General features: G+C 48.9%; 8 protein-coding genes and 1 non-coding gene across 9 annotated transcripts; 6 read left to right on the plus strand and 3 right to left on the minus strand.

The window, feature by feature from the left end:
- The first annotated feature begins 3,377 nt into the window (after positions 1-3,377).
- B0T23DRAFT_420363 (regulator of chromosome condensation 1/beta-lactamase-inhibitor protein II) lies at positions 3,378-5,996 on the plus strand. The gene is made up of 2 exons (XM_062839734.1): positions 3,378-4,673; positions 4,740-5,996. Exons 1-2 carry the CDS (start codon positions 3,660-3,662, stop codon positions 5,577-5,579), a joined length of 1,854 nt encoding a protein of 617 aa, XP_062693076.1. The 5' UTR covers positions 3,378-3,659; the 3' UTR covers positions 5,580-5,996.
- A 483-nt stretch (positions 5,997-6,479) lies between these two features.
- On the minus strand, positions 6,480-8,087 carry B0T23DRAFT_338223 (uncharacterized protein). The gene is made up of 2 exons (XM_062835839.1): positions 7,292-8,087; positions 6,480-7,201 (listed from the first exon to the last, which is right to left on the minus strand). Exons 1-2 carry the CDS (start codon positions 7,640-7,642, stop codon positions 6,539-6,541), a joined length of 1,014 nt encoding a protein of 337 aa, XP_062693077.1. The 5' UTR covers positions 7,643-8,087; the 3' UTR covers positions 6,480-6,538.
- Positions 8,088-8,349: 262 nt separating this feature from the next.
- B0T23DRAFT_338225 (mitochondrial import inner membrane translocase subunit tim16) lies at positions 8,350-9,393 on the plus strand. The gene is made up of 2 exons (XM_062835840.1): positions 8,350-8,634; positions 8,817-9,393. Exons 1-2 carry the CDS (start codon positions 8,632-8,634, stop codon positions 9,237-9,239), a joined length of 426 nt encoding a protein of 141 aa, XP_062693078.1. The 5' UTR covers positions 8,350-8,631; the 3' UTR covers positions 9,240-9,393.
- Positions 9,394-9,420: 27 nt separating this feature from the next.
- Positions 9,421-9,597, plus strand: B0T23DRAFT_316393 (uncharacterized protein; the record flags this gene model as incomplete). Its single annotated transcript, XM_062834926.1, has 1 exon — positions 9,421-9,597. One exon carries the CDS (start codon positions 9,421-9,423, stop codon positions 9,595-9,597), a length of 177 nt encoding a protein of 58 aa, XP_062693079.1.
- Positions 9,598-10,773: 1,176 nt separating this feature from the next.
- B0T23DRAFT_317260 (biotin-protein ligase) lies at positions 10,774-13,071 on the minus strand (the record flags this gene model as incomplete). The annotated part of the gene is made up of 4 exons (XM_062834993.1): positions 10,774-11,590; positions 11,645-12,256; positions 12,310-12,949; positions 13,017-13,071. The coding sequence occupies 4 exons, from the start codon at positions 13,069-13,071 to the stop codon at positions 10,774-10,776; spliced, it is 2,124 nt and encodes a 707-aa protein (XP_062693080.1).
- Positions 13,072-13,291: 220 nt separating this feature from the next.
- Positions 13,292-14,298, plus strand: B0T23DRAFT_380112 (uncharacterized protein). Its single transcript, XM_062837189.1, has 4 exons — positions 13,292-13,518; positions 13,767-13,798; positions 13,903-13,967; positions 14,046-14,298. Exons 1-4 carry the CDS (start codon positions 13,427-13,429, stop codon positions 14,112-14,114), a joined length of 258 nt encoding a protein of 85 aa, XP_062693081.1. The 5' UTR covers positions 13,292-13,426; the 3' UTR covers positions 14,115-14,298.
- A 279-nt stretch (positions 14,299-14,577) lies between these two features.
- Positions 14,578-15,979, plus strand: B0T23DRAFT_146414 (mitochondrial genome maintenance MGM101-domain-containing protein). Its single transcript, XM_062832450.1, has 2 exons — positions 14,578-15,414; positions 15,488-15,979. Exons 1-2 carry the CDS (start codon positions 14,672-14,674, stop codon positions 15,756-15,758), a joined length of 1,014 nt encoding a protein of 337 aa, XP_062693082.1. The 5' UTR covers positions 14,578-14,671; the 3' UTR covers positions 15,759-15,979.
- A 148-nt stretch (positions 15,980-16,127) lies between these two features.
- On the minus strand, positions 16,128-19,012 carry B0T23DRAFT_380115 (peroxisomal copper amine oxidase). Its single transcript, XM_062837190.1, has 4 exons — positions 18,317-19,012; positions 17,691-18,256; positions 16,824-17,626; positions 16,128-16,745 (listed from the first exon to the last, which is right to left on the minus strand). The coding sequence occupies exons 1-4, from the start codon at positions 18,617-18,619 to the stop codon at positions 16,306-16,308; spliced, it is 2,112 nt and encodes a 703-aa protein (XP_062693083.1). The 5' UTR covers positions 18,620-19,012; the 3' UTR covers positions 16,128-16,305.
- Positions 19,013-21,658: 2,646 nt separating this feature from the next.
- B0T23DRAFT_t177 lies at positions 21,659-21,757 on the plus strand. Its single transcript has one exon. It is a non-coding gene; the product is annotated as a tRNA-Ile (tRNA).
- The last annotated feature ends 429 nt before the right edge of the window (positions 21,758-22,186 follow it).

Raw genomic sequence — 22,186 nt, forward strand, 5'->3', positions numbered from 1 at the left:
TTAAATTTAATACTATACTTTATCCAAATTTCCTTATATACTATAAAAGTACAATCGAATCTTATATTCCTACTAGTAAGTTAATAAGAATATATTAATAATAAATCTTGGATATATCAGTAATAAATCCCTAATTGTAATAAATATATATATAAATATACGGAAGAAGCGATATAAACCAATTGCTCTAACGGTAGGATTATTAATATAGTATTTCGACTATATTAATATTTAGTCGTAGTATATCCTATATCTCTTAGTTTATATTTAAATAAATATAATTGTACTTAATATAAATAATTAAAATAGATTTATTCTAAACCCAATTCCGAACCTCCTTTTATAAATTCTTTATAATATAAATGATTAGAAATCTAATATAAATTTAAAATAATAGAGCCCAATTTACATTTCAAATAATAGTAAAATTATATATATTTATTAAGGGTTTTATATATAAATAAACCTTCTATTTATTATTACAATTAAAGATTATTCTAAACGTATCTTTAAATACTACATTTAAAGTAGATATAATAAAATTGTATTATACGGCTAGCGAAATACATAGGCCTACGGCGGTAATAATTTCTCTTAGAAATATATACTAAAAACCCTATATTAATTAACCGGAAATTAATACAAATATATCAAAAATAGAACATTAAATAAAAAATCTACTTATAAGTACTTTAAAGTCTTAATTTATAATAATACTATAAAGACCCTTTCCGTCCAATTCCCACTATTTCACTATATATCTATAATCAACTTCGAAGATCTTAAATACGGTTTTAAATATAAGGGCGTATATATTTAGTAAATTAATATTAATTAGAATACGGACAAAGGGAAAAACTATAGTAATTAGGGATTTATTAGGGATTTATTAAGGATAGATCTAAAATAATTTAGTAATTTACATCGCTTCAACTATTCTAAATAGAAACCCTATATAATTTTTCTATTCTACGTACTAGAAAAATACTTATAATTTATATTCAATTTAAAGGATTTAATAAAACCTTTACGAAAGAACTTTACCTACTCTTTAAAGAAATAAATAATTATAAAATTAGTTCCATCGTTAAGAATTTTCTAAATATACTATTTAATAAAAAAATTTAGCAATTTACTCTTAATAAAACTCCAATATATAAACTTACACAAATATTTAGATTTTAGTATTTTAATTAATATTCGTATATTATAATTTTAAAACTCGAAATTCCTAATAGCTAAATAAAAGCGTAATACTTTTTAATTATTAACCGAACCCTATTAATATTATTAAAACTTATATATATTTAATTAATAGTATCTATACCGTATTCGCCAAAAAACTAAATAAAATATAAATTATAAATTAAGGTCGCTAAATTATAAATTAATTAATAATTAATTTTTAATATATCGTTAATATTAGGAATTTATTTACTTTAAATTATATTAGGGTCTCCTACTCTTTGTAAAACCCTTATTAAATTATTAATAATATATTAAGGAATTTTATTAGGAGGTGGTGGTGGGTGTGTGTGTTAATTATAGGAAGTTATAATAATATATAAGATAGTTTTAATATCGGTTAGAATGTAAATATTAATAATAATATTGTAGTTTCGAATTTGGATAGTACTATATCTTTATAGGTATTCGGTTTTTAATTTATTATTAATAAATTTTTAATAAATATTTAAAATAAGGAGGAAAGATCTATTTACTATATTTAGCTTTTCTTACTAGTATAAAATATATTTTAGTATATACTTTAATATACAATAATTTAAATATAAAGTCCCTTAAATAATTTTTAATTATTAATTTAATATCTAATTAGAATCGATTAAAATTATTAGGGAGGCTAGTAAAAAAATATATCCTTTTTCCCGGCTTTAAATTCTAATATTTTAACTAATAGCGAGTATAATTAGTAATTATTTTAATAAAAATAAATTAGGAATATAAGTAATACTAATTATAAGGGGTATATTTTAAATAGGAAATACCTTACTTATATGCCAAACAAACTTGCAAAATAGCCTCGATTCTTTATAGTCCTATATTTTCTAATATATTTTGGCCGCCTATACCCAATTAATTATAAAAATTATATTAGTAAATAATAATTATCATTAATTAAGTTATAGTAATATAATTAAAGCCGGGGATAAATTATAGATAAATTTATACTTAATAATTCGCTTAATTAAAAGGATTTTATCCTATTAAAGGCGGATTTAAAATAAAAGGTTTATAACTTTTTTATCGATTATAAGTATAGACCCTTATTTATATACCTACTAAACTCTATAATTTAAATATTTATAATATTTAATACCGGTATATTTATATATAGTATAATAATAGATAACGTTATTTAGATAATTAGAGGAAGTTTCCTTCGTAAGTATTTTCCTTGCGATATAATACTAAATTTAGGATATAAGAGAATAATTAAATATTAATTTTATTTATACTACTATTTTATTTTAAAATATTACTATTATATATTTCGCTCTATAGAGCCTTAACCTAATCTTTAATTAAATTATTAATATTTATAATATATATTATACTAAGAGTAAAAGATTTAAAGTATTCTAAAATAGTAATTATATAATATATTATTTCAATAAAGATAGAGTATTAATTAATACTATTAGATAAAATGAGCGTTAGGCCTATAATTTTAATTTTTATATAATTAATATTATAAAATTAATTATTAATTAATATAGGATATATTTAGAATATATTAATAATATAATGTAAAATTTACTAGGAGGTTATTAAATATTATAATATTAGGAGGGGTTATATCTTTTAAATCTTTTAATTTATTAAATTCGGCTACTATACTAGCAATTTACTATAATTCGAATATAGTAGATAGTTTATTAAATACTTTATTATTCTATTTAATTAAACCGAACTTAGTAATAATAATTAAAATATTAATGTTAGAAATAAAGTAAATATTTATTTTACGTCGAGTATAATAAATTAGAGATTAATTAGGGATAGATTATGTAGGTATTATTGCGAATTATTGCGGAAGGTTTATAGAAGGGTGAATTCGGGCTAATATTGTTCGGATTTGTATATTTTTTATTCGTAGGTAAATTTCGTTTATTGGGATCAAAAGCGCCGGTTGTTTCTCTATAGGGAAAGTTAAAAGGCATGTATGCAATGTATTAAAGGGGTAATAGTCAGCTAAAAGATTTTCTACAGTGTGGGGTCGGTCTTGGCGTATCCACTTGGGTCAGGAAGCTTTGGGTATGGGGTCGGGTCATGTGAGTACTCCCCCCGGGCCCCTGGCTCAATAAGAAGCGAACCTAGCGCCACCAAATTCCTTTTGCTCTCCCGACTCCCGATCTCCGCCATTCCGCTTCCGTTTATTTTCCGCACCCCCCCGTCAATAACAATCCCAACCTTTGCCCAATTGCGACAGGGTAACCCTCACAACATCAACCCACTCTTGCGCACCTGGACCTCTTTTCGCTATCGCACAAAATTAACAACGCGTCTTTGCAAACAATTCAGCTTGCAACATCCTCGATATCACCAATTGTCCCCATTCCAGCTCTCAGTACTGCTTGGAATCATCCTCGAAAAAGAACCCAACCACCAAAAATCTCCTGACAGACTCACTTCACATCATGCCTCCCAAGAGAGCCGCCGCGACGCAGACCGCGAAGGAGAACGCGCCTGCCGCCAAAACAGCAACCAAGAAGACGAAGACCACTACTACTGTCACCAAGAAGACGACCGCGAAGGTTGCTAAGAAGGACGAGGAGGAGCCCAAGGCCGCGCCCAAAGCCGCCGCCACCAAGAAGACTGCTGCGCCCAAGGCTGCCGCGAAGAAGGCCGCTGCTCCCAAGAAGACTGCTGCTCCCAAGGCTGCCGCGAAGAAGGCTCCTGCGCCCAAAAAGGCTGCTGGCCCTAAGAAGACTGCTGCAGTTAAGAAGGCTGCCGCCGCCAAGGAGGATTCTGATAAGGAAAACAGCGTCGCCGGCGCCAAGCGCAAGCGCGAGGAGGACGAGGAGGAAGAGGAGCAAGAGGAGCTTGCCGATGAGAAGCAGGTCAACGGCACTCGCCCCATGGTTAAGAGAGCCAAGACCGACGAAGATGAAGCCGCGAAGCCCGCGCCCAAGAAGGCCAAGGCCGCCCCGAAGCCCAAGCCCGAACCCAAGAAGAAGCCTTTGGGCAAGGTGATCAACGAGGCGCCCACCAAAGTGATGGACATCTTTGTCTTTGGTGAAGGCACCTCGGGAGAGCTCGGTCTCGGCAGCCTGAAGTACGACGGAAAGAAGCCCATTGACGTCAAGCGTCCGCGCATCAACCACAACCTTAGCGGCATCGTTCAGGTCGCTTGCGGCGGCATGCACGTCGCTGCGCTCACCAAGGACAACAAGATCCTCACTTGGGGCGTCAACGACCAGGGCGCTCTCGGCCGCGATACGACTTGGGACGGTGGTCTGCGCGACGCCGATGCGGAATCTGACTCCGAGGATGAGGACGACACTGGTCTCAACCCCAAGGAGAGCACGCCTGGCGAGATTGACACCACGGACGTTCCCGAGGGTACCGTCTGGGTTCAAGTTGTCGCCAGCGACAGCGCTACCTTTGCCTTGACCGCTACTGGTCAAGTTTACGGATGGGGTACTTTCAGGGTAAGTTGATTTAATGTTGCGCCAGGGTCTCACACTCATTTTACCGATACTAACTGATCTCTACAGTCAAACGAAGGCATTCTCGGCTTCACCAGAAATGTGCTGATTCAGAAGACGCCTGCCCTCATCACCCAACTCAGCAAGATCAAGCAGCTCGCCGTCGGCTCCAACCACGTTCTCGCCCTCGACGAGAAGAACAAGGTCTTCGCCTGGGGCGCCGGCCAGCAAGCCCAACTTGCGCGCCGCCTGCTCGAGCGCGACGAGAACGGCGCCCTTTTCCCCGCCAGCATCGGCACGCTTCCCGGACGCGCCAAGGCTGCCAAACTCGCCTGCGGCTCATATCACTGCTTCATCATCGACACCAAGGGCCGGGTGATTGGCTGGGGTCTCAACAACTACGCGGAGCTGGGCATCGAGGCCGAGGCCGGCACCGATGGCGGCTTCATCCTCAAGCCGCAGCTGGTGGATTCGCTCAAGGAGCACAGCATTGTCGACATTGCCGGTGGCGAGCACCACTCGCTCGCGACCAACGACAAGGGCGAGCTGCTGACGTGGGGCCGCATCGATGGGCACCAAGTCGGCCACCCGTCGGGTTCGTTTACTGAGGAGAACACCATCTTCGACGAGAAGGACAAGCCCAGAATCTTGGTCCAGCCTGCCGTCGTGCCAGGTATCGAGGGCAAGATTGTCCATGTTGCCGCCGGCACCGATCACAGCTTCGCCATCACCGAGGACGGCAAGGTCTACTCGTGGGGCTTCTCGGCCAACTACCAGACCGGCCAGGGAACGACGGACGATATCGAGACGCCTACGCTGATCGACAACTCGGCGATTCGCGATCGCAAGATCATCTTTGCTGGCGCTGGTGGTCAGTACTCTATTCTTGGCGCTGAGCCCAAGAAATGAGGGGGAAAAAAAAAAAAAAGAGTCAAGGATAACGCCAGACAGACGATGAACACGTGAAGGAATGGGTTGAGTTGGGAAGTGTAAGGAGACACCAGACAAAGAGAGCGAAAAGCTTGAAAGAGGTGGGAAGAAAGAAACGACGTTTTGTCTTGCTGAGCAACAATGGTCCCAGTCACGGACAGAATATTTTGTTCATTTTTTTTTTTCACAACCGTTCGGTTTCACTGGTCACTGGCTTTGGCACTGGCCTTGGTTCAAGGTCTTCTGGTCTGGTCACAAACTCATCAAAAAGCAAGCGGTCCGGAGCAATTTGTTGGTCGTTGTTTGGTTTGCCTGTGTGGCAAGGAGAGATTAGGGGTGTGTTGGTGTTCAGTTGCTATTATAAACTGCTCAAGGGCGTTCCGGTGTGGGAGGGAGGGTTGGGGCGCTCGGCAGGCTGGTGTTTATTTTTTCCATCATTTTTTGAACTGTTACTTTTTGCGTGGTACGAGTTTTTCATAGGCCTCTTGCTAGCAGCTGTCATTTTCCGTGCTACGACCAGATTCATCATGACAGAGGGGAGTTTCGAGGGCTCTTTTTATTCCAACGGATGAACGGAATATAGTGAAATGGAATGGATCTTGGATCTAATAGATATTATGATGATTAAACTCTTTTGCATTACGTTCAGTTTCATGTCCACTATGCTTTTCATCAACCCGTGCTAAAAGGCAGAAGGCAAAAAGAGGTGCATCGTCAATGGTTTGATTTCTTTTGTATATTTGATACCCAGCAGGAAGTACACTGGACACCATTTCAGCCAGTCAACCAACCGACCCAACCCATCCCAAGCATACATACATAACCCCATCATTACCCAAGTTACATCTACGTCACCCTGTCCCACTAACCCCCCCCCCCCCATATTCATTACCAACTTTTTGTCCCTCTCCGACACACACACTATACACACAGACTCATCACAACGAAGAAGCCGTTCCAACCTTGGCAAACGACCCGCTCCCCTTGCTGCTAAACACGCTCATAATACCAAACCCCACATAAAACAGTGCAAGCGGGTACGCCACCAGCGCCCGCATGCTCCTCATCCTCGACACGGCGCAAAAGATGCCGCTAGCCGAGTAGGTCGACCACAAGATGGCCGCGCTCGTCAGGACGATGCCGAGGGGTGTATCCATGGGCATCACGATCCCGACCAGACTGGTGGCCACGAGCGGGAGCAGGCAGTACCCCAACACCGAGGCGGAGCGGGCAAAGGTCAAAGTGGAGCGACCGGCGCTGTGGTCGTGGTCGGCGGCGGACATGGAGGCGGACGAGATGGAGGTTGCGGACGGGCCTGGGTAGGACGAGTAGGCTTGTGCTGAGGCGCCAGGGCCAGCGGGGCCGGAGGCGGAGGCGGAGGAGGAGGAGGGAACACCGGCCGAGGGAGCCATTAGCGAGAGGATGACGTGCAGGCTGATGGAACCGAAGAGGGCGAGGCCGTAGATGTAGCCGAAATGGACGCGGCCGGATAGGAGGAGGAAGGTGCCCATGAGAAAAAAGAAGAGGACGGGGCCGGCCATGTCGGAGTCGTCCATTAGGTGTTGGTCGATGCGGCCGAAGGGGTTGAGGACTGCTAGGGTCTGTTTTTGATTTTTTAGTTAGTATGCCGTCCTTCCTAGAGAGCTGGAGGTGGAGAGAGAGGAAGAAAGAAGATGAGCAAAACAACTTACCTTTGATCGAATATGTCCAAAGTTAACGCCCAGCTCCTCCAGCAGAGGAGGCTCTCCCTCGTACCCTTCCGTCGAAAAGGCCGCCAGCCATCCGGTCCTCAGTCCGCCCTGCTCGCCCATGCGACCCGAAACGCCGCCGGCCGCGCTGCTACCGCCAAAGCCGGAGGAGAAGCCGCCGGTTCCTACGCCATAGCCACCCGATGACGAGGGCCCGCCGTAACCGTATGCTGCTTGTGAAGGTGTTGCGTGGCCGGACACGGGCTGTGTGTATGAGGAGGGGTAGAACTGCAGGTTCTGGGCGTTGGAAGGGGCGTAGCCCTGGTTTGGCGGTGCGCCGTAGTAATGCGACATGGTTGGTGATGTGACGGCGTGGTCCGCTCTCGTATGTGAGGGAGTGTTGTGGTGGTTGTAGAGTTGTCGTTGTGCTTCCCCGATCGTCAACAAGGGGAAGCTGTGGATTCACAGGGGCTGATGTGACCGAGTACGTAGGTACCAGCTGACGTAGGCGCAAACTGTCAATAATAGCTGCACTTGAGCGTCCCGTCGTTTCTAATGCGCGTTCGTGGGGTGCGAAAACAGCGTCGGAAATCGATGATGGAAAATCGATTCGGTGAAGAAAGTCGGAAATCAACGAGCGTGAGTGTTGACAAGAAAAAAGCCGACGGCAAAAGTCGAAGGGTCGTGATGATGTTGCGTTGCGCTTCCTTTTCAGATGTCAATTCGTGTCACAAAAGTCGTGGTGGAAGTGGAAGCTTCCCTTCCCTCTTGAAACGGTTGGCGGCCAGCTGCTCGGGCCACTTGTGCTTACACCTGGTTCAGTGTTTACTGCAGCGTTCAAACACTGTGGTTCAGAGGTCCAGGCCCCTGTGAGTGGAGGCTTCTGTGGTGGGTTGGTGCCTCAGGCGTCATCCCGCCCGTCCAGAGGCACGGCAGTGTCACCTCACAGTCGTCACACCCGACCCGTTGCAGCGTGCAGCAAGCAGCCCATCCATGTCATTGACAGCAGGTCAGCACAAGGCCGGGGCAGGCAAAAGGCACGTACCTCTACCGCCCTAACAGGCTGCCGGAAAGATGCCAAGACCCTGCCAAGGAATTTCCGGCAATCGGCGGTCCGGCCCATCTCTTGTCGGCTCAATTTTTTGAAGTTGGCGGCGCCGTCGTTATCGACGGGACCTGGACGGTTCGTTATCCATCGATTGATCTCCATCTCCATCCGTGTTACGGCATCCGACAACTTTCCCCCCAAAGTACCTCTGCATCCGCGACGCAGACACCCATCTGCCCACCCAGTCCATTGCTAGCCACTTCGGGGGCCAGCTCCTCCTTCACATATAGTCACAATGGTATGCTTATTATTTTTTCTTGTTGTTGAACAAAAGTTGCGCCACATTGTCTGCTTGCTTGGTTGCTTGCTGGCTTGCTTGCGATGCACAACCGTCTATTCCCGAGTTCCCGGACTTGACTGCTTTCCACATACTTGGTAAACACAAGCCAACTAACAACCCCCCCTTCCCAACCTCTCTAGGCCTACCGTCTCATCACCCAAGTGGTCGTCGTCGGCTCGCGCGTGCTCGGCCGCGCCTTCGCCGAGGCCTACAAGCAAGCGGCCGCCTCCTCGCAGTACCAGCGTGCGCAGCAAAAGAACGGTAACGCTGCTACCGGACGCGCCAGCCTGACCAGCGGCATGACCCTCGACGAGGCGTGCAAGATTCTCAATGTCAACAAGCCTGCGGACGGCACAGCGGCCAACATGGAGGAGGTGATGGAGCGGTTCAAGCGCCTGTTTGACGCCAACGACCCGGAGAAGGGCGGCTCTTTCTACCTGCAGAGCAAGGTCGTGCGGGCGCGCGAGCGCCTCGAGGCTGAGATTAAGCCCAAGATGGAGGAGAAGCAGGCCGAGGAGGAGGTCAAAGAAGGGTGGAACCCGAAGATTTACAAGGATCGGTGATCGTCACGCGGCATGACCGACAGAACACGTCTTGAGAACTGGAGATGAAAATTCGATTCGGAAAGGACGGCGGCGGCGGCGGCGGAGATGGTGGTGGTGGTAGCGGCGGCTTGGTGATGTTGGGGGTTGGGGACGCTGCACATATTCGGCATGCACATGCACACACACACAGCGGAAGTTGATGGAAGGGGAAGCTACGGCTGACTGCTACTGCGGTCAAATCGATTGTTGCATTCCCCCGTTTTTACACGATGATACGACTTGGCGACGGAGAGAACGAAACGACCAGCACACGATAACAATGCTTTTCCTTCTTCTCCCTTCCATCGCCCTCCGTTCCGGGCCAGTGCCGCCTTGACATACGTTTCGTTGGATACTGGCGGTTGGCAGTCAAGGGGTGACTAGGAATGCCACCGTCCGCCCGACCACGGCCAAGATCACCGCCCATTCTCCAGTCCCGACTTGTACAAAAAACACACAGACATACAAAAACAAAAACTCTTCACTCGACTTCGGCAGGCCTGGCGTTCGCGGTTAGGGAGGGTATATACAGGATTCGGCAAAAGACAAGGGCTAGCGGTTTGCCGGATGGATGCATGGTTGTTGTTTCTGCAAATTCATAGCGAGAGAGAAATGGCAGGGGTCATTTGGCCCCTACCACGTGTAATTCTATCACTTCTGTTCAAATCAAGATATGAGTGGATAAGGTATCGGCGTGAGTCTTGATGTTATACCTGCCTCTATGAGTTACATCTTATTACCCGTCTCTCTTGGGTCTACCACAAAGGGAAGAGCGCGGGTGAAGGTGACTGGTAACGACCAAATGAAAGCACTGGTAGCTACACGAGGTACCTCTAGGTAGGTAACTTTGACTATGTACTCTCGTCATGGCTTTACATGTTGGAAAGGCTGCACTCTATTTGTATCTCTTATGATAATAGTGGTACCAACGGTATCCAGTGTCTACATCTCCAACTGCAACGCTTGTTGTTTCATAACGCTCATGTGCCATCTACTCTAACCTCTATACCATGTTTCGCTGTTCTTTGCCGAAATGAATTCGCCGAAAAATGCCAATTAAATTCTGAAGAGAATGCAAACATGGCTGTGATGGTACCAAACTCTGACAACTTGTTCCATCGACTCAAATGATTTCCGAGCAAAGAGACTTGCGCTGACTGCAGCAAGGTACCAAGAAGTTCAGGCATGATCACCCATACCACCAGTATCCCGGGTGTGGGACACGGCTCGTTCTGCCCGGCGAAGTCACCACGATGGCTGGGATCAACTGGACTGGTTTCATGTCGGGAGTGAGTCTCGCCTTCTTGGGAGTCGTTGCCGGAGTCTCCGGAAGCTCAGTAACAGTCACGGTTACCTCAGGTGAATATGGTCTCTTGAAGGGTCGAGACTGAACCAAAAGAGGCCCATGAAATGTCTCAGCAGAAGGAGACATCCCAAATACCCCATTGCTGTGACCGGGAGGTTGGGCGAACTTGGGAATCGAAACAGAAATAGGAATGTCAGTGATTTTCTGCTAGACCTTCCTCTTGATCAGTCCCTTCCAGTAGTCGAACCCGTTCTCGTCGCTCTGCAACTGGAACATTGTGCCCGTTCCCTTCCACGAGTTCAGTTCGATGCCGTCCTCCATGACCTCCTCGGCCACCAGAAGGCCTTGGTCCTTGGTGATACCCAGTACGCGGGCCTTCACGCCGTCTTCATCTTCAAGGGTGACGATCTGGTTGGTATGCAGCCAATGCTTGTAGTACAAGGCTTCCACCTCGTCCGAGAAGCCCTTCCGCAGGAAGTGGTCGTAGAGGATCTCGAGGCAGATGACAATTCTGGCCACCAGGCGTTCTCTGTTGAACGGCGGTGGAGATGGCTTTTCGCCTTCTAGCATGCTAGCAGTCCACTTAAGAAGTGCATCGAGACTGGTCGTGGGTTGGGCGTTGTTCGTGTTGAGTCCGATGCCGAGGACAACCTGATAATTCGGAGCGCTGTAAGAACAGTTGGCGAGGATACCGCCAACTTTGACGTAGGCTGGCTCGTTGGGCTTGCTCGGGTCTCGAACGTAGATGTCGTTCGGCCACTTGATCTTGACGTCCAACTTTTGGTAAATGTCATCCTCGTGGTCGTATCCCTTGATCGCCTCGACGATAGCAATTGCCGCCAGGTAATTGAAGAAGCCTAACGGGCGTGAAGCAATTACATTCGCTGAGTGGTTGATGACCGTTGACATTATCAAGCAGCCGGCGGGGGAGACCCAGACGTTGTTGCCCCGGCCCCGGCCTGCCACCTGGCGAGTGGCGGTAAAGGTGAAGCCGGATTCTAGTTTGGAAAGAAGCTGGGGGTTGCTGCAGCACGATATCAGTGTCTGGTTATGTGTACAGAAGTGTGCCTCCTCTTACCTTGAGAGCAAAGTATTAGTACTCGTGACAGTGTCCCCATACATCAAGTGGTTGCCCCAGCTTAGGGTCGGACACCATGCGCCATGTGTCGTCCCCAATGCTTGCTTCCATGTACTGAACCCACGGCTGGATTCAAGCGTTCTAAATTCTTCCAGGCTGGCGTAGTAAATGTCGTGGTCAAACTCTGTGCCTGACTCGTCGTCACCTTGGCCTGCTACCTTAGAGCCAACATTGAGTCGCCAAGTAATTTTGTCAGACTTTCGTGGTTCGTAGTTGGTTGACCATGAGCCGTCAGTAGTCCACTCGAGATGGAACATATCCGATCCGTACTTATCCTCGAGCCAGATGCTCCCATCAGTTATGACCGCATAGCTTCGCCCCGTGAGGCGGTTTAGGAGGGACTCAAGGTGCCCTCCCTGGCAGTAGATGTTCAACATGGTCGTTAGTCGGGGAATATCATCCCATGCAGCCTTGGGAGAGAGTGACAGCCCCATCTTGCTGAGACATGCCGCAAGGAATTCCAGTCGTGCACTTTCGTCCGCCGTCACCTCCTCTACAAGCTTGTCGTAACCCGGGATGTCAGGCTGCGATTTCAAAGAGGTGCCAGAGAATCTGAGCTTGTGTCAGCAGAAAACCCCCAAGGTAGTTCAAAGTCCGCGGCTTACTCTGGGTGTGGTCCTGTGAGTATGGCTCTACCCTGACCAACCTTGCAAAATACCACAGCAGCCTGTGTCTTACCAGACGGGAAATCGATACGGTCTGCATATTCGGCAAGGATTTCGACCCCGTCGGATTCCATCGCCTCGGCATTGAGGAAGACTCCGCCTCCATTGTAGTACGATTTGAAGACATCAGGCGGCGCTTGGCCACCAGTGAAGGCTTCCTTTCTCACAGAAAGTTTGGCAGCCTTGGCGCCCATTTCACAGTGGTATTGGAATCCCTTGAAGGCAGGACCACCGCAAGTGCCCGGGAAGAAAGCCAGCTCTCTCGGGCCCTTGACATCCTGGCTTGGGTCATCGAGCTGAAACCAACACTGGCCGCTGCCATAGTAGCCTCCGGCACAGAAGCCCAAGTAAGCTCCTCCGTTGCGGACGTAGTCGGCAATGACGCGGTTGCCGGGGCCGTTGAGGTCGCGACAGAAGGGGAGGTCGGCGCCACCAGGAAAGACCAACAGAGCACAAGTTGACTGCCAGGGTTCGGTCTTGAGAATCGATGCTGTTATGTGGGAAACAGCGTACTTGGATCCCACGAGACGCTTCAGGGACTCGGTGCATTGGCGGAGACATTCGGGGGTTACTCCCGCTCCTGGATAAGCCGTTAGTCAACAGCGTCATGGAATCTCAGTTGAGTGTCAGAGGACGGGCGACCTCACCTGCGTAGATCAGGACATTGAGTACCCGCTGGTCAGTTTTCAGGCGGGTAGCCATGATTGCCGTGAAGACAAGAGAAATTCGAGTCTTTAGGTAGTCAGTTTTGTCGCGCTTCTTGTGTTGAAAAAGGTGCGAGATGAAGATTGAGGGACCCCGTCTGTAGGAGATAGCGTCGTGGGTACGTTGTTGGGGTTCCTGTTGTGCTAGCTGTTAGTGGATTGTTTCAGGGCTACTTGCGCCCTTTTCCGGCACTGTCACCGTGCCTTCAGTTCACAACAATCTAAACCGACACAACCTAAACTGGAAGGCACTCGTACCAGCAAAGACTCAGGAACAGCCGATACCTCTCTACTGCGCCAACCCGAGAAAACGAGACTCAACTGGAGGAGAAGGAGAAAGGAAGCGGTTGAAAATGGCCAGCAACAACAAAGTGCCCGAGCAAAGACCGCCTGCGAGTGCTGCTCCTGCTACTGGCAGCCAGCAAGATGACGAGCCAGATGAATGGTAAGAGCCCGATTTATATGAGAGGGTTCCTGGCGCCCGGTGCCCCCCCAACACTCAACAAAATCACGAGCAATGGCCGCGGAGTCCGGACGAAAGGCATCACCTGGCAGACACTACTTATGCCTTAGCTGTTCCTTCCTTCCCCTTCCTATCCGGCTCCTTTTTGAGGTACCGTTCCTCTGCAGGTCCGGACCGTTCCTTTACTGTTTTGTGGGGTAAGCTGACATTGACTGCCACGGGCGTTACAGGGACAAGCGGATCTTCAGCACTGGGTGCTCCGGTAAGACCTCCTGCCACACCAGCGAGATTGTTTAGTTCAGTTGTTTCTGGGAGTGAAGTTCACTGTTCTCTAACCAACTTCCACTTGTCCTTCGTACACCACAGACGAGAATGCCAGGTTGACCGATTGTTACTATGAGAAGAAGGATTGGAGGTTGTGCAAAAACGAGGCAAGTGAAACTCTTCAAAATCTTGAAAATGTTAAAAGGCACCACTTATCGCTAATACGTGGAGTTTAAACACAACAGATGGAGAGATTCAGGCAGTGCTGGAAGCTCCAGGGCAACGATAGGCGTACAGACACAAAGGATGTATAATCAGGTTACCTATCCCTTGAGTGCTCAAGTAAAAACCGAAATCAGAACTCTCCCCTCAAAAAATTACAGTTTTCGAAGTTGATGTCGAGTCATCACTGTGTCTGGAAGGGGCTGTCGTGAGAACTTGCCTGTAGGGTACTTGAGGATAGAAATGCAACATCACTAACATTTGACTCAGTTGGCCCAAGCTCCCTCCTCGGGAACAGAAACCGACTGGATCTTGACTTGACTTGGTGGAAATCTCCGTTCGCCTTTATGTACTCGCCTCAGTGCCAAGCCGTGCTGCATGGGTCGTCCTTACGTCGTGCCTGCTTTTGCGCCCCGCCGTCGACTAGTGTACTAGTCCACCATTTTTCTGCAAGTCGCATTCACTTCAGTTTCGTTGTTTACACATACACTACAATCCCATTCCCTTCAACTTTCTCTTCCATTCTCGGAACAAACCACCGAATCAACAAAATCTTCCACCATCGCGTTCTCGAACCATAATACATCTACCTCGCTTACGCCTCGCCCTTGAAACGTTCGCGTTCAACAACGACTACAACAAACTCGAGATGCGCTCCCAGGCTCTTCAGGCCGCCTGCCGGCCTCTGCGCTCGCCCTCTTCCACCCTCCAGACTCTCGCCGCCTTCCAGTCACGGCCCATCACAACCTCGAGACCCAAATCCGCAACCGGCACCTACACTCCCAAGTCATACACTCCCTCCAACAATGCCAGGAAGCCCGTTGCATCCTCGTCCACATCCAAGCCCGCCGGCATCAGCACTCCCTCCGCAAAGCCGTATTCCCCTGCGCAGCAGCAGCAGGCTTCCGCCACCGATATCGAAGAGACCCCCATGCCTGTAGTCCTCGACCCGCAGGCCGCTCAAGTCCCTGGCGCTACCCTCGAGGATGTCGACCCCGAGCTTGCGGCGCAAATTCCCACTCCCAGCAGCAACAACGCCAGCAACAACGGCACTAAGAAGGGCGCCTTCACTGCTGCCCTGACGGGCAACGGTGCTAACAGCAACGCTAATGGAAACGGCGCGGCCCAGAAGACGATTGACTGGTCTTCGTCTTACCACGGCTTGTCGACGGAGGCTTTCAGCCCCGAGGTCGCCAAGATCCTGATGCAGCCGCTTGATCCGCTGGATGTAGAGGTCAAGCCGGATGGAATCATCTACCTGCCCGAGATCAAGTACCGCCGCATTCTGAACCAAGCGTTTGGACCCGGCGGATGGGGACTGGCGCCGAGGGGGGAGTTGGTGGTGGGGGAGAAGGTGGTGACGAGAGAGTATGCTTTGATTGTTGGTGGTCGGTGAGTTTCATCCCCTTTTTCTTCATTTCTCTACTTTATAATGGAGTGGTCAAGCTAATAGACTCTTCAAAAGCTTCGTCGCCCAAGCCCGTGGAGAATGCCAGTACTTCTCCGAGGAGACAATACCCACGGCCGGAGAGGGTTGCAAGTCTAATGCTTTGCTGCGGTGCTGTAAGGACTTGGGCATTGCGTCAGAGTTGTGGGATCCGCGCTTCATTCGCGAGTTCAAGAAGAAGTACGCTCATGAGATCTGGGTCGAGCATGTGGTCAACAAGAAGCGCAGGCAGGTGTGGACCCGCAAGGACGCGGATCCTTGGTATCCTTACCAGGCTGTCAAGAAATAAGCGGCTCGAGATGACGGGTGAGACAGGAGAGGTCGGGAGCTTGGATTGGCATGGCCTCTTATTTTGTTGACGAACCAGGGAAGGGAGTGTTCAGAAAGGGATAGATGGTTGAACGGACAGTGGGCGATGTTGGACATTCACTCACTAGAGGCACCGTCCTATTTGAGAGCTGTGGACGGCTGATTGTCTTTCACGGACTTTGTTAGAGTACAGAACTAAATACTTTTCACGACGTTGCATTGCTGGTTCGGGGGAAAAGATAACATGCTGGGGAAAGCATGGCGGGGCATGGATCACGCTGTACAATACGTTCAAGGAGTTACTGGTAGCACATGAATCTCATCTTTGGGCAAGAGTCCCACCCATTTAGCAGCCGTCCAGGGCTGACAAAAAGTGACGAGGAACAAGCTGACTGGATATTTTTACACAACGAAAAAGAACAATGTCCAAAAATCATCAAATCGACCACCCCAAGAACGCCAATTTTCAAACCAAGCCATCCGATTTCGACCATCTCGAGCTTCAACCCAGTCGCAACGCGTTACACTCACTGGCAACCATCACCATTCTTACAGCACGTAGACACAGAACCGCCAGCACCATTACCCGCCCCACTAACCCCTTGACCATCCACTTCCTTCGGCACCTCAAAAGCCAACTTGCTCAACTTATCCGCCGCATCGTACACGCCCTGGCCTTTAGCCAGCAGCTGGCTCGGCGTGCTTGCATAGCTGGGGGGCACATCCAGCACCGGGTTTCGGGCAAAGAAGTTGCGTGGGCGCAGCAGCAGGGTCATGGGCTCGACCGGCATAACAGGAAAATCCTCGGGCGTGGGGAAGTGGGTGACGCCAAAGGTGTGCCAAACAACGACGTTGGTGTTGTCGATGGACTCGGTGCCGTCGCCGATCCACTCGGGAAGACCGCGCGAGGGCTCGCCTGAGGTTTGAGGAACGTGTCGGCCGGCGGGCCAGAGTTGGTCGTCTCGGTCTATGGTGGTAGGGAGGTTTGTCAGTGATATGGGTCGTTATAAGTGAAAAGGGGGGAAAATGGGGTTTAAGGGCTTACACTTGGTGACATGGACCGAATGGCGAGCAAAAGCAGCACGCTTCCACACCAGCGAACCCTCCTTGGGCAGCAAGGTAGGCACCTCGCGACTGACGAGCTTGTAGCTCACTGGCTTCTTACTGTACGGGTTCAGCTTGTTGGGGTTGCAGATCTCCCAGGTGCGCGAGGTCTGGGCGATGTAGTCGGTTTTGGCCTCGCCCGTGGTGGCCAGCTTGGTGCGCTTGCTGTAAAAGGCGTTACCATAAAAGTTCTCCTTGCTGCCGACGGGAGCCTCTCCCGGGACCGCATCCGTGACAAACACGGAGTTGTTGGGCCCGTCGACGTTGGCGTCGATGCGCAGACAAAACAAGTGCTGGTGGTTGTGCGCGTTTACCCCGGTGTAGACCTGCGTGCCCCAGCCGTGCGTGTCCTCGTCGGGATCCATGATGTACGTGTTGAGGATGCCCGTCAGCTTGATTTCGGGCTGGATGGTGCCGTCTTGGTGGAAAATCCAGGCCACCACGTACTCGTAGTTGGCGGCCGTGAAGATTTGTTGGACGATGAGCTTGCGGCCGCGCGTTACGATGACGGAGTCGTCGCGGAAGTCGGTATGCTTGAACAAGATGCCGGCGTCCTCCTCGTGAATGCAGATGGCGTTGTTAATCTTCCGAATGCCGCCGACGCGCGTAGGGAACTCGGCGTCGAGGTAGTGAATGGAGCCCTTGCAGTCGCAGCCGAGGGAAAGGCTGTTGGTCAGGTAGCCGGCGCCGTACTCGCCCAGGTCGAAAGCGTGCTTGCGATGGTGAGGGTGTTCGGGGTTTCCGCTGTTTGTCGGGTTAGTATCCCTCATGTCTGAATGCTGCTTTTGGGTTGATATCATTGACTTACTAAGGGACCACCATCTCAGCTATAGAGAGTCTGTAGAAGATAGGCCTGACAGTGCCCTGGTCGTTGAAGGTGATGTTGTTGAGCACGATACCCTCGCGGTAGTTGAAACCAATATGGAACTTCCAATTCTGCCACTCAATCTCCCTGCCGTTGAGCTTGAATGAGACACCTTCAGGCTGGGTGATGTTGATGGGCTTTAGGTTGTTGCGGAAACCGCCCCTTGCCTCGATGGCAGCCGGGTGATAATCGAACGCGGGAGCCTTGCTGAGTGGCCGGCGGATCTTGGGAATATCGATGGCAATGATTTCCTGCTTGTCGCTATCGTAGATGGGGCAGAAGTCGAGGGGATACTGGTACTGGCAATTGTCGAGCTCGGGGCGGTAGTACATGAGCGCCTGCTGCAACCGTACCGAGCAGCCAAAGCGCTCATCAAAGCCGATTGTCCAGGGGTCGCAGTACACCTTGTCCATATCCTCTTCGGGAATGCCGCTGATCTTGCACTGCTCGATGACCTTGGGGTCCTTACGGGCAATGTGTTCCACAAGCTGGAGTTCTTCCATGGTCAACTAACCCCTAGACGTTAGCCATCTCACGTTTCATAGCCAGACCTGAGAGACACCACTTACAATTGGTTGCTGACCCTCAGCCCACTCCCACGAAATGATCTCGCCCTTGGCCGGATCTACTAGGCCATCGTACACCTTGCCACCAGGTGCAATGACAACGACGTCCGCAAGACGCTTTGGTCGGGGTGCCTTGGTGGGATCCTCAAGCCATGCTGTCATCTCAGCCTTGCGAGGCTCCTGGAGGGAAACAACGTTGAAGTAAACATTGCCATGGGCCTTCTTGACTGTGAAAATGGTGTTTTCGATTTCCTCCCGCGAGAGGGGATCAAAGGGGTGTGGGAGAGTGGTGTCGACAGAGCCCATCTTGATGGATGATGCTCAGAACTGTGATGAGTAGGAGCAGTGAGGAAAGATGAAGAGCTCAGCTGGTAGGATATATGTGGGAGGGTTGGTGATGCACGGGAATACCTGGGGTCATCATGAGGTGTCTTGGGGGATGACAGAGATACTTGTAATCCGGCTTGCCCCTCATCTTCAACAGCTCGTCCCAGTCGGTCTAGGTGACACACATCTCGAGTCGATAAGTCCGAATCATCTTGTCATTTGTCGATTGCTTCCCATGGCCATTACGATAAGGTTGGTCTGGCACGGAAGTGGGTGTGAATAGATAGGTATCGGAGCTCTGGGTACTGCACCACTAACTGAGCTAGACATATTCTACCAACAAATCTGTTAAGGATGCTAGCTGAATGAATGACGGTCGTTGGTGTAAGTCACGATAAGCTCTATCAGCAGAGCGGGGCCAACTTTTGCGGGCAAGTCGATAAAGAATGCTACCTCCAAGGCTTCTCTTTACCAATCACAATGTCGCCGATGACGGATATTGATATTGAAAGGTTAGGACAGCACCAACCAGAGGGGTGCCCTCCGAGATTTCGAGGGGGCCAAGACAGCCGGCGCTGTTAGTGCACCACCTGCTGCCTTCAGCTGATTGAGTCGGATGGAGCTAACAATTATGTTTTATCAGACGCTAATGGTATCGCCAAGTTCATCTTTATCTGTGGACAACTTCTGTCGACAACCTAGTAACCTGAAGTGCTGCAACAGATATCGAAAAGTTCCCCAATTCGGAATTCAACTACCGGCCTTCCAACCGCAAGGAACGCCCAGAGCCGGATTGGCGATTTATCAAAACGGTTATTTTAACCTCTTTGGGCGAACTTTCTCCTCACGCGATTCTCCGACTTTCCCCTTTTTAACCTCGTAGAAGATTCGACAATTCACGATGATCTGGGTCCGTCTCCATGGTATTAAAGATGCCTGCTTGCCCTCAAGATACGATCTTAAAGATGCGATAAGCAGACGTAAGCACAGGTTGTAATCTCAAAACCAACCGAGGTCCAGGACTATCGAATGCCGACGATGCCCGGGCTGTGATTTGTTGCCCTCCTTTGAATACAATATAAACAACTGTCGCCTTTTGCCCTTTCTGGCCCAAGGCCGAGTTCGGACAATACGACGGAGTCAAAGATCATACCACGGACTACGTGGTTGATGATTGTTGATCACCGAAAGAGGCAGCTCCCTTTAAGATGAGTTCGCTGCGTGCCGTATTTCGTATGCAAAGGTTTATGTGAGAATACTCCTTCAATATCTTCCATCCTAGCAGTAACTGACCGGTTCAACACCTACAGGTATTCTCAAATTTGAGTCCCCTCCCATCTGCAACCCCTTCGTACGACCTACCTCTCAGCTCCCTTGACGACCTTAACTCACAGTTAACTCATCCCTCCCTCTCGCACTTCCACCTTCCACTCCAACGCCTGACAACAGAATCAACACAACTCTCATACATCTGCTCCGCCCCCTCTCCAAACCGGAACCGCTGCAAGATACAAACCCCCAGCGTCCCACACTCCCTAAACAAATCCCATCCCTCGGTAGCGTAACACTAAAAGCAGCATTATTCACCGGCACCCTCACCAACCGTTCATCCCACGTACGAATTGAACACCAGCAACGGCCGTCCTCCGATAAAGGTATCCGTAGCCATACTAACGATCAACCCGGACAAGGCTCCTCGTGCGGTATGGGGAATGGAGGCTTGAAAGGGATCGTTTTGACTCCAGTTTGAAGCTTTGGAGGAGGGAAGGGTTGTTGATGAAGAAGAGGGCGCTGCGGCAGAGAAAGGAGTTGCCTTTGGTCTCTTAGGAGGAGTAGAGAGACGGACAGCGAAGAACTGAAGAGGGGAGTGACGACAAAAGGTGGCTTACAAGAGGTGGCTACGGATAACAGAACGGATCCGATAGGCATCGTGCCGTCAGTGAGGATGGCTTTATAACACGGCTTGTTGACCGCAGGCGCGAGCCATTGCTGGACAGGGGAGACGGGCGGGAGGATTGAGGTGATGTTTCCTCCGTGGGCTGTTGCGGTGGCGATGAAGCTTACTTTCGGCAGGAAAAGGCGGGTTGCTGTATCCTATTGAGCAATTGTGCGAGACGACTGTGCTGATGTGGTCCACGGCGGTATGACAATTACGGGGAGTGACCGGCGCTGGAAGGAGTTAGGTACCCAAGCAAAGTAAGGTAGGTTCCCGAGAGCGAGCGAGATGGAAACGATCGAAGACATGGAGGAGTAGGTGGGTAGAGCTACGTGAAATCTTGTTGGGCAGGACCACAAAACGAGTCTCGAGCATCCATGTCTTGCGTACCTAATCTACACGCCTGGGATTCGTCCTTCTGCTCATGTTTTCTTGTCTCCTTTGCTCTTCCGAACATGAGATGGCTGACAGAAGGATGCTCGCCCTTTTCACAAACCAGAAAGCACCTTCAAGCGAAGGATGTGCTTTGACTGCATGTGTCAATTGCGCCTCTACGTGCACTCTACCTCTATGAGGCTTTCTATATGGTCGATGCTTGGCGCTTGTTGACGATTCCATGCGCCTTTCGTGGACTCTGATACACAAGCGCTTCAAAGATGCGCGAACAGCCCTAACTGGAAACCCAGGTCCGGCATTTAGTCTCACTCTAAATCTTCCACTCCCTGATTAGGTGTTACGACTGATTTGCGGTTGTTCTATATTGCTTCAAATGGAGGACAGTTCCTCTTTTAGAAAGCCAACAAGAGCTCTCGAACTTCCCTATTCCATTCATTCCAACTAACAAACCAGTATAGTACGATATTTTATGACAATAAGCCTCAAGTTGCCGCTCCTGCCCTTGAACCTGCCTGCCCTTTCATCGCAGGGCAACCTGGCCTGAACAACCACATCGGACGACAGACCGAGTCTGATCGCTGCCTGCCGTGGCCCCTGAGCCCCGAGTCCTGACTAGAACCCCAAGGCAGCAAATCTGAACCTGGACCTGGACCTTATAAGCTCTTCCCTAGCCGCTCTTCTCCCGTGGTCCGTTGGTGTAATGGGTAGCACACTCCCTTAATTTCTTCCACGATTCTTTTCCAAGTGTGGAGGGGAAGGTACCGGTTCAACTCAGGTGCGGGCCACTTCTTTTTTTTTTTTTTTTTTTTTTTTTTTTTTTGCATATTTTGTATCTTGACATGTTCTTTTGTTTTCGGGAGTAGGTAGGTACTTCCTCTCCTCCGTGCCTTCTCTTATTGTTTTCATTCTCTGCACGCACACGCAGGAGAAAGAGAAGCTCGAAAGAGAGAGGACACTTGACTGCAACATACCTACCTCTAGCTACACTCGGCGGTGGGTGCAAACAAATGACTGATGATGTGCTCACGAGAAATGGCACTTAACCGAGGTTTTAACTGCGGCCATACCTATAGCATCATCGCACACGTTCAAACATTCCAATGTGCGCAGTGTCTGTCTGTCCTTGATACTAAGCTCGTACATCCTTTGAACACCTAGGACGAAGGACATTAGTCATTATCCCATTGCACTTAAGAAGGAAGGACGAGTGAGAC

The sequence above is a fragment of the Neurospora hispaniola genome (assembly GCF_033458365.1).
Source record: "Neurospora hispaniola strain FGSC 10403 chromosome Unknown B0T23scaffold_4, whole genome shotgun sequence".
NCBI classification, from domain to species: domain Eukaryota; kingdom Fungi; phylum Ascomycota; class Sordariomycetes; order Sordariales; family Sordariaceae; genus Neurospora; species Neurospora hispaniola.